Genomic DNA, 10,731 nt, shown 5'->3' on the forward strand with positions numbered 1-10,731 from the left:
AAAAGGCGAAAACCCGTTTGTGAAACTGTGAAAGTGCGCTTACGTGTACAGTAGCACATAGAGTATATTTATGATGTCAGTTTGACGTCTGATGCCTCTGACGTTTTTGGAAATGTAGCAGTATTTAGTCCTCACTGGGCCTGACGGTGCTCCTTGGCTGCGATTGTCAGTTCAGTAGGCTGAGGTGAAGAAGCCTTTTGTATTACCTGCTCACTGACCTTCAGTTCGTTTTATGATTGAAACCTTTGTGCCGTGCCTCCTGTAGCGGATATGGACTGAATATCGTTTGCTGTGATCCTAATGTGATGGTGTTGGCTAAGTGTTTTAAAGGGGCAGTGTTAGGTAAAATTGGCTTTTTGTTTTAGCTTTACATCATGTTATAATGTTATTCCCTCATCAAAAACACACCTGGAGTGTTGCTTTTTCTTTAGTGCTTGTTTGAGTAATCCTTGAATCTCCCATGGCAACCATTGTGGGCACATAAACACTTGTTCTCACCTAACGCCACATTTTCCACTCCTTTCAGCTCCTCCAGACTAGTGGCAGTAGCAATTAGTAAACTACTTGCAATGCTCCTATGGACGGCTGTAAGCAGCTTAATGGAGAAACGTTGTGATGACTTCCTGAAGGCTGAGTTTCAAAAAGAACAGGAGCTTCTTAAAGAGACAGAGGCCCAATATCAAGGATTTAATTGCAAAGTCAAATTTCTTTCCAGTCATGTTAGATATATACAGCATTTTATAAGAACTGACAGTAACGTAGTTACTCGATTGTGCTATAAAATGGCACCATGTGCCTGGAAAGTGCATAATGCCGCCCCTTTAAGAATACTTAGCGATTGGTTTAGTGTGTGAGATCTTTTAAGAAAGCGTCTCTTGACTCGTTTCCTATGAGTTACTGATTTGCGCACTTGCCAAATGTGCAAGGCCTGTTTAAGGGAAACAGCCACAATAAGTGTTTGATTTGGCCAAGTATCTCAGGTATGTAAAGAATTTGCAGAAAATGTGAAAACCCTTCTGTAAACTCTCCAATATGCAAGGTAAATAAAGGTGAAAAATTGTAGATTTGTTGTAAATTCCTGTATTCGCATGGTATAAAACCTAACTGTGGCATTTGATTACTAGCCAAGTCACAGATTTCTTTTCTGTGCCAGGATGTTGGGCTAATGCTAATATCTCAGCAGTGATTTTGCGCCGTGTCATGTTACTCTGACGACGCACATCCTGGAGTCTTGAACTGGCTACAACTGACAACAGCTCAACCTACTTTCTGGTTAATGTAGCTATTAACTATTTGACCACATGGGGCACTCAAAGCATCCCCTGCTGGTTAGTGCATGATTAAAAATGGTCAAAATAAATAAATTAAACAAAATGGTCACTTTAACTCTATTAAGTAAACAGTGCACTGTGATAAGACGGTACTGTTCAAAAAGTGACATTCAAAGTTACAAAATGTGGTAGGACTTGATGTTTCCTAAAATGCATTTCATTTTCTAATGTAGCATGTTTTTTTTCATAGACCAACAATTTTGGCTGGATAGGAACCAGTGTGATATTACTTAGGTGGTTTAAAGCTATCTAGAAACACCAACATTAAAATTCATTTCTCAGGTTAAGCAATAGATGCCGTATGAGGAGTTATAGTGTTCAGCAGTTCCAGCTATTTGTTAATTGACAAATTATTTTCGATTGCTAGCATTTAAAGAGGCTGGAAATGTAAAGTAAGGCAGGGATTGTTAAGACAGTAATAGTCATAAGCAGCTAGTTACTGTCCATCAGAAATTAGTTGAATATGATCTGTTTTCAAAGTAAGTTTGACTTTTTTTTTTCCACACATGGACAAAGAAGTTATTTAATATGAACATTTTATTTGCATATAACATTCATATTTGTAAGAGTATGCTGACAGTAACATATAAACAATCCTGGCTTTTTTAAATGTTGACATTTTTATACAGTAAACAATGCAGCTTAAGAAGAGCAATACATTTACCTGAATAATCTGAATTCTTATCAGAGGGGGGGAAACAGTCATCCTAAGGCTATGAAAAGCCAATGTTTGGCATAAACAAGTGCTTCCGCTCAACACACTCAAAATGTTTCAAGATGACAAAAGTAGCAGTTAGTCAAAAAGCACAAAAAGAGACCCTCTGCATTCACTGTACACAGTTTGACACATAATGTGGTGATAATAAACACGACGTATAAATAGTTAAAAATGTGGGCATTGATATGAAATAAAAGAGAATCACTTTCAAAGTTCTCCAGTAATGTTTTTTTTTTTTTTTCTTTCACTGGACCTTTTTGTCTTTGTCAGCCACCACTTCGGCGAGGTCCTCCGGTTTTATGGATTTCACTTTTCCCTCCATCTGAGTGACCCTCTGCTTCAGCCGTGCCTGGGTGGAGGTGAACTCTGCCATCAGCTGAGCAAACTTGGTCTGCATCCCGTCCAGGTTGTCCTGCAGTTTCACAATCTTCTCTTCCAGATCTTTGGGGTCCGCGCCCGCATTCGCAACCGCCTCGTCGATTAGGTTGTCTTTCATAAGGATGGCTTTGCCCTTTTCTTCCAGAGCTTTCTTGGCATCCGGATACTCGGTGAGCGCCTCCATCAAGTCGTCTTTGGACAAGGCGAAGAGATCAGAGTAACCCACACTTCGGATGTTGGCCGTTCGTCGGTTACCGGCTTTACTCCCCTTGATGCCTAAGATACTGATTTCTCCAAAGTATGCCCCGTCGCTGAGCACCACAAACTGAGTGACTCCATCATCCGCCACCACTGCCAGCTTTCCTTCCTTTATGATGTACATCTCCCTGCCAATATCCCCTTTCTTACAGATGTAATCTCCGGGACTGAACACCTGTGGCTCCAGCTTGAGCACCAACTCAATCAACAGACCAGCTTCGCAGTCCTGGAAAATTCGCACTTTCTTTAGCGTATCCAAATGGACGTTGATGGCGATCTCCGCCTTAAGCTTGTCCGGGAGACTTTTCAAAACTTCTTTCTCATCGCAGGTCTTCTTTTCGGTCCAAAGATAGTCAAACCATTTGATCACTCTGGCCTCCAAGTCTCTGGTGACTTTTCGAAACTGCATGTACTGCTTTATGGAGTCGATCTTTGCCTGAAACTCGGCACGAGAGGCATTCATGTTGGAGATCATGGCACCAACGTTACCGACGATACTAGCAAAGATTAGCACACCGGTGAGAAAGTCCCCAATGACAAAGAGGAATTCAACGTCTTTTACTGGTGCTGGGGTTTCTCCGATGGTGGTGAGGGTGAGTGTCGACCAGTATAGGGAGTAGATGTACTTTCGTGCCAAGCGACTGTACTCTGGGTGACTGATGTTGGGATAGACCCACGTGTCAGATCCAAAGCCAATGCTTTTCGAAATGGAAAAGAAAACACAAGCATTCCAGTGGATGATGGTGAGGATGTAGAGCACGAGATTGCTGATACGAAACATGTTCGGGAAGCTGGTTCTCGTCTCGGTGCGCTCAAAGAACTCAAAGAGCCTCTGGATTTTGCAAAGACGGTTGAAACGAAACTCTGGATTGTCAAATCCATACTGCAGAAAGAGCAGGTCTGTGGGTATCATTGAAATCATGTCATATTTGAACTGAGATGTCGTTCTGTATTTATCTCTCAGTTTTTTGGCATCTTTTACCAACAGTCCTTGTTCAAGGTAACCTAAGAGAAGTAAAGCACAAAATCAGAGACCAGCCCACAACATAGAGTGAAGATTAAGTTGCATAAAAAAACCCATTTCTTTCATTAAACATTTCCAGAATTTGGACCTGTTCTCGATCTGACAAATGTGTCCATGTAGTAGATGACGTCTGAGGTATAGTCCAAGACTATCCAGAGTTTGGTATACGAAGATTGGAGCTCATTAAAGGAGGCCCTAGAAAAAGAGAGAGAAGCAAAAATCTGCAAAGAAATGTTTGTATTCAGGAAAATAATAGTAGTACTAACAAGACAGTACCTTGTTACAATCATGATCAGGTTATAAAATACTGGGCCCGCAATGACACTCAGCCATCTGTAGTACTGGTCCGCAGCTGGATCCATAATCCAGATTTCTTTCCTGGAAACAACTTGGTACTTAATAGTGGCAATATGAAAAACATTACAGAGAAAACAGATTTTTTTTCTCTCTAAAATTCAAATTACAAGCTGAACTTGCATCGGCCTACAGTCTCTTAACGCAATACTCACGGAGGTTCCTCTTTCTTTTTATCGTCTTTCTTATCTTTCTTCTCGTCTTTCTTTTCATCTTTCTTCTCGTCTTTCTTTTCATCTTTCTTCTCGTCCTTACTTTCTTCTTTCTTCTTGTCTCCGTCCTTGTCGTCTTTTTTTTCCTCTTCCTTCTTCTCGTCTTTCTTGATCTCGTCTTTTTTGTCCTCTTTTTTGCTAGAGATCACAAGCTCAGTCTTAGCAGTGTTGGACACGGACTCGGAGTAGGGAGGGACGCGAAAGGTGCAAGCTACCGATCTACACAGGGAGCAACTTCAGGAAGACCAACTTAGGGTTGAGGTTTTTGTTGCCAGGTCCGATGTAGGTCATCTTATCACCCAGCAGATGGCGCAGCATGCTTAGAGCTCTAATGGAAGTAAATTCGTCTCTAATTTGCAAACCCACATCCACTTGCAACAGGAAAAGTTCAGAAGTCGAGGGGAAGGTGTCATTATCACCATAATTAGTATCAGAATTTATTTTTATGATGCTTGTAAAAGGAACCGGAAGAAGGGAAATACACTTTCTACGGTTTTTGTTCTTGCTACTGGCTAACTGGATTAGCTACAAGGGGGGAGGCTACAAACACTACAATGAATAAATGTATTATGATATTTACTTCTGAAAACTTGGATACACTTACTCATCTGTGTTGTTGCAGTTATTTATGTTGTAAGCAGCAAGAGGCCATTTACTGGAAAGACTTAGAAAAAGAAAAACAGATAGAAACGTCTTAAGATATCTTACCAAGATCTATTTCCAGATACTAAAATACCTAAAGGTGAAAGGGATTTTTTTAAATAAAAACTTAAGTTCTTTACAGGTAGCCAACAAACTAATATACAAGATTATTTTTTGTTTTCAGTTGGGGGTTTTTAACAGTATCAGTGCTGAATTTTATTTTCTTGTATCTTTGACAATGTAAAAAGTGCTGAAGAGGCATAGGGCCAATGGAAATTAAAACGTCAGAATCCTTTTTTTCAGAAGCTTTAATGAAAATAATAGGCTGCCCTTACTTAGTCTTTGTCTTCAGAATAAATACAAAACACATATCGAAGCCTTGCCTGCACTAATGTAGATGTTTTGCAAACATTTTTTATTTATTCATTTATTTTTGCTCTCTGCCTCTTGTCCACACCCAAGCTGAGTCTTGGGTTGAGGAAAAAAAAATATCCTAAAACACAATTTCCAAAGAGGACATTTTATAAAACTTTGTGTCATGGACTGGATACACAGAGGTCTGCACATTCCCACCACTGACTCCCAATTTTCCTGACCACTTCCATAGTTATCGGCTTGTTTCGCTAACACCAGCTAGGTTAAAAACAAGCAGCGAATCACACCATGTTTTTCAAACTTGCAGGTGCAGAAAAAACTCAACTCGGGTGTGACCAAGCTCACACTTTGAGACAAAAATAAATCAGTTTATGGTATTCAGGACCTTCTTGTTTTTCTCATTTGTTTGTAATTAATGTCACTGTTAGCACCACCTGCTAGCGTACCATAGATTTAACACAGATCTTTGGTTCTCAGAAATGGTCTGGGTCAAAACTAGGGTTGCCAACTGTCTCATATTTGCCGGGATGCTCGGCATTTAAAAAAAAAAAAAAAACATCCTTCTGTTTACCGAGGCCAGCTGAAAAGATGTAAGAAAATAAAAAACATTGTGTTGATTAAATCCCTCTTGTTAATCTTTCACATTAAGTGGACATAACTCATTCAACTCATCGAACGTCGAATGAGTTAAATCCGATATTTAATGTTACTCAAATGTTGGAGAGATAAAAATTGTATTGTGGGATGATGTCACAATTGATACATTACGTCTCTAGGCGCCGCACCTTGGTGGCGCTGTCCCCGTTTTGGAGGTGCTGCTTTGGCAAGCTTAATCATAACAGAGTGCAAACCCAGTTTGTAGAATCCAATGTTGAGCATTTGATTGATAACTGTGGCTCTCCGGGTCAATTGTCTCGCTAAGTGATTTTGTTTAACGTAGCGCCTTTTCAAAAGACACTATACTGTAAATGGACGCCGTCTAGTGACTACAAAACAACAGCATGCTTACTTTTTCTTTCTGTGTGTGTCGCTCTCCCCACTGGTTGCATCTTTAAGGGCCGGGCCTCTGATGCGCTCCAGGAAGGAGTCATTCCTCTCCTCTATGGGGTTCACTCTGTGAGACACCAAGTCCCGCAGCATGAGGAAGAGGTAAGACAGCCTAAAAGGTCAGCGGGAGGTGAAACGGTACAAAGTGACATCGCTCTAGGCTGGGGATGGATTGTTCGTCATGTTAGCTTACAGAAAATACAAGTTGTGATGGAGGTAACTAATATAATGACAAATGTATCAAAAGACAAGTTCTTAATATTGATTCAGTACTTGTTGGGCTGGGTAAGGCGATGAAGTAAATGTGCATAAATATATTGATCTCCATAGTGACTATATAAACTTCCACCTTCTCCCAATATCCATTAACATCTTTTTATTGGTATGTTCAGTTTCTCCAGTCTTTGTCCTTATTCACCCCAAACACAATTGGAATTTGAACTTTCTTAGCTCACAGGTTCTGTTTAAATTTGGGTCAAGCAAAGGAAGGCATTGAAGGTAGAGATAGGCTGACATGTCAAAGTACATCCTCGCATTTACTTTCACTTTTCACTTTCCGGCTGCACTTCTGTGCTTATGGCCTCCGTTGACCATACGATTGCGCAATTTAACATTTTGAAAATAAACTCACTTAATGGGAACACGGCAATAAAACGGCGATACAGAGTCTTGGCGCTGGGGTGAGGTGGCCTTTTGGCCCAATTGAAATCGGTTTGTTTTGCAAAACTGCAATGGAAATACTTTATTTCGCATCTGGTTGTTGATCACTGGTTGCTGGTACAGTCACCACAAAGAAGAAGACGACAGGAAGTATTTGGAGGATGGTGGTACGACATGTTTTTTAACGACTTACTGCGTGAACAAACTTATTCACGTCAGATTTAAAGTAAACACCTCAATTGTGAACTTGCTGCTTTTTGAAATTAGCGGAGTATTGACTATAGTTTGGGCACATTTGTAATTGAAACGCAGCTACTGTTGTCTTTACAATATTTTTCCTGCTGGAAGAGACAAACTAGGCTTTGCATCTTTACTTCCTGTTAGCAGTACAGAAGGCATAAATGAGTCCAAATCATTTCACCAAATCATTGCACCTTTTTGGTGCAAACATCCACGTGGAGAGCAAACAAAGCAAACTCTACTTGCCAAGGAAAATTCTCAGAAGACTTATTAGATTACGGTGCATCTCTAAAATAACCAGGAAGTCTTGGCCTACATCTCTGTTTTCTTGTCATCCATTCAATTGATCAGGAACCAATGAAATGCTGATCTGGACCCAAAGAACTGAGTCGGCAGATGCAACACAATGAGTCCCTGGTGCTGTAAATCTAAATCTAGACAGTCGAATGAGTTTGTTTTTTTTCTCACTCTACACCTACTTATTAGCACTCAGAATGTAAAAGTGCGTAGAAGTTCACCTGGCCAATGCCCCGCCACCTCTGTGTGGGCTTCTATGAGACCCTGAGGACCAGGCTCTCGCGGAGGCGTCTTCACGAAGAGAGTGGGCCCTAGGAGACAGCAGATAAGGTGAAAGACATTCACTTGATCTTGGAATCTAAAAATGATGACAGCACTCCAACGATCTCCGGTATCAGAACGCAAAGTGAGTTTATTCCCTAATTCGGCTTTCAGACCTGCTGTCCCCATTTTCCATGGCAGCGAGTTCATCGTCGGATGTGTTGGTGGACGGCCGATGTCTTGCTGAAAAGGAGCTTTCACTGCACACTTTTGCCATCTTGTTTGCCATCTGTGAGGAACAAACACACACACACACACACACACACACATGCACGCTCAGTCGGACTGAAACATCGTCGTGAATTAACTAATTAATTAATGGAAGGTGTAAATGTGTTGACTGGGTCCCGACATCTGTGTGAGAGTGCCACCTAAACGTACTTCTTGTTCCGTGAACACTAAACAAGATCAGCGTCGTCTTTTGACGAACCCACCCAGCCAGCTTTTAAAATAAGCTATGGCTTACAGGTAGAATGCAGCGGCTGTGTTTAGTTGTTGTATACAGCAGGTTAAGTCTATTAGAGCGCAGCTTAGAGAGCAAGTACAACAGTAAGTGGCTGAAAGTCCCAGCAGCCTGCAGAGACGGCCTGATCTGGGGAAGAAAAAGGTCCAATTTTTACATGTTGCGCAGAGATTCACACCAGAGTCTGAAAATGTACGGCTGTCGTGATCACGTTCTGTTTTCACTAAAACGTGTCGTCTTGTCTCTGTCCAGGTGATGACTCACTGATCTCCAGGTAAAACCAGTGGTTGTAACACGTGCACTCACGTAGATTACAGCTAATACCGAGGAGTTAAGCTACCCCCAGTAAATTCAATCACACTGAGAGCATTGCCAAAAGGCTAAGTGTTTGAAGGGTGACGGGGGGTGAAATCAGCGGCGTCTGCGCCGTAAATATGAGGAGCATCACTCATATGGCGCAGCAACTCCATTGACTTGCCTGTTTGCGTTCATGCGCCGCATCCAGAGAGCAAAGGTCACTCAGCGTCACTTCGCTTGTGGTTTGAATATCTTTTGAGTCAAAGGGTCAAGATCTTATTCTCAAGCTTAGTGTCAGGAAATGACACAGTACTGCCATTTCCTGCGTTGTGAGGCAAATTTACGGATTTCTTTAACCGAATTTGAAGGATGAGAAAGTACTCCAAAAAGCTTTGCTGTACACAGATTTATAATAATAATGATAATGGTAGTACTGGGATCGCACTTTTCTTAGTTCTCAGGGACACGTATATAGAGGAACAATATAAAATCAAACAATGCAAAATAGCAGAAGAACTCACAAAAAGGACATATCATGCATTAAAAGCTATTTTGAACGGATGTTATTTCCGTACATGATATGCAAATCTAAAGCAAGCAATACTGCTTCACTATTCTGCAGCCATACAATGATTCAACAGTCATATATATATATATATATATATATATATATATATATATATGCACACAGGACTTTTTTAATTAACAATGCATGTATCCTCTAGTAGCCAAGCAACAACATTTTGTTGTGCTGTGACAGTAAATCTAACTCTAAGTCTAAATCTAACCATTAATATTCCATTTTGCAGCTAAATAATCACAGTGAACCTGTTACTCACTTGTTTGATGATTCCTCACGCTGACATTCTCAGACTGGCCCCAGTAACCACAATCCTCTCATTTCTTTGATACAGTTCCATCTTCCCAAATGAAAGTGGGATTTCTCTTTTCTTTCTTTTCTTTTTTTTTCTTTTTCTTTTTTTAACTACGTCTTTGCTGGCGATTTGTTTGATCCAAGCGAGGTATTCCAGTGGAGTAGTCCCCGGTGCGCAGTCACCACAAAAATAACTGAAGGCTGTCCATAATTAGATCCAGGAGCTCTTCAGCCTGAGGTCTGTGCAGACGGAGCGCCAGAGGAACAGACAAAGGGGGGAGGAGTCCTGGACCGTTGCTGCACCTGCCATGACCACGGCCTTCTCTGACAACAGGTTAGCAAAAACAAACAAACAAACAAACATCTAGTTGCAAATGTTTACGTGGTCAGATCACAGCTTGCAGCTGGATTTGAATCTTTTTGGGTGTCTGAATCAGCGTGACTACTGGAAGCTTAAAAATATATTCATGAGAAAATGAATGCAGTTATTTTCAAATTTAAAAAAAAAAATACTTTATTGACCCAATCCAAATAACATTTTGCTGTAACTCAAATTACTCAAGATTCTTCAGAGAGTTATTGTAGACGGTGATGGCCGTGGGACAGAAAGATCTCCTGTAGCAGTCTGTATTACAGAGAATTTGAAGAAGCCTCTGACTGAAGACTCTCTGTTTTTCTATGACCATCTCATTATGTGAAATTCTTCTTTGCGCTGTCATCTCCAGAGGTTCCTCAGTCGTCCCAGACGTCTTCACCGGATCGTTGAACCGCTGTAATGTGTCTATTTCAGTTTTACGCTGATACGCTAATACCATTTTCTCTTATGACCCTCATTTATTTGGTAATATTCAGTCCCTCACTAAAATATTTATATCCCTCAAACCTTTTCACATTTCAAGTCTTGACTTTGACTGGGCCACTCTTTAAAGACATGAATGTGCTGTGATGGCGGCTCTCCACCGACGGTCCACTGTGACGCTTTGCAACATTGTTTTATTTGGATCAGTCTAAGTCTAAATCTGAAGCCGGAGGCTTTTCACGTTTGTAATATATTTTATATACACTGTGTAAAGATTATGACATAAGTGACTAAAGTTTAGGAGGCCTTAATTCTCTCACACACCTTTTCAGCTCTTCCCACAAACTCTCCAGGGACATGACATCAGGGTTTTGTGAAGACCACTCCACAAATGGGTATGTTAACAGATTATGAGGTATTTCGTGTGAAGTGTAAGGATAT

General features: G+C 40.8%; 1 protein-coding gene across 2 annotated transcripts; it reads right to left on the reverse strand.

The window, feature by feature from the left end:
• Positions 1-395: 395 nt before the first annotated feature.
• LOC102219825 (cyclic nucleotide-gated channel cone photoreceptor subunit alpha-like) lies at positions 396-9,743 on the reverse strand. 2 transcript variants are annotated; one of them, XM_023339972.1, is made up of 9 exons: positions 9,457-9,743; positions 7,974-8,086; positions 7,758-7,847; positions 6,302-6,406; positions 4,880-4,939; positions 4,219-4,413; positions 3,986-4,087; positions 3,798-3,904; positions 396-3,690 (listed from the first exon to the last, which is right to left on the reverse strand). In XM_023339972.1, the coding sequence occupies exons 2-9, from the start codon at positions 8,084-8,086 to the stop codon at positions 2,294-2,296; spliced, it is 2,169 nt and encodes a 722-aa protein (XP_023195740.1). In that variant the 5' UTR covers positions 9,457-9,743; the 3' UTR covers positions 396-2,293. The 2 variants fall into 2 exon arrangements, with proteins under 2 accessions (XP_023195740.1, XP_023195739.1); XM_023339971.1 differs by having other exon boundaries at positions 6,302-6,451.
• Positions 9,744-10,731: the final 988 nt, after the last annotated feature.

This window comes from Xiphophorus maculatus, chromosome 9, assembly GCF_002775205.1.
Source record: "Xiphophorus maculatus strain JP 163 A chromosome 9, X_maculatus-5.0-male, whole genome shotgun sequence".
Classification (NCBI taxonomy): Eukaryota; Metazoa; Chordata; class Actinopteri; order Cyprinodontiformes; family Poeciliidae; genus Xiphophorus; species Xiphophorus maculatus.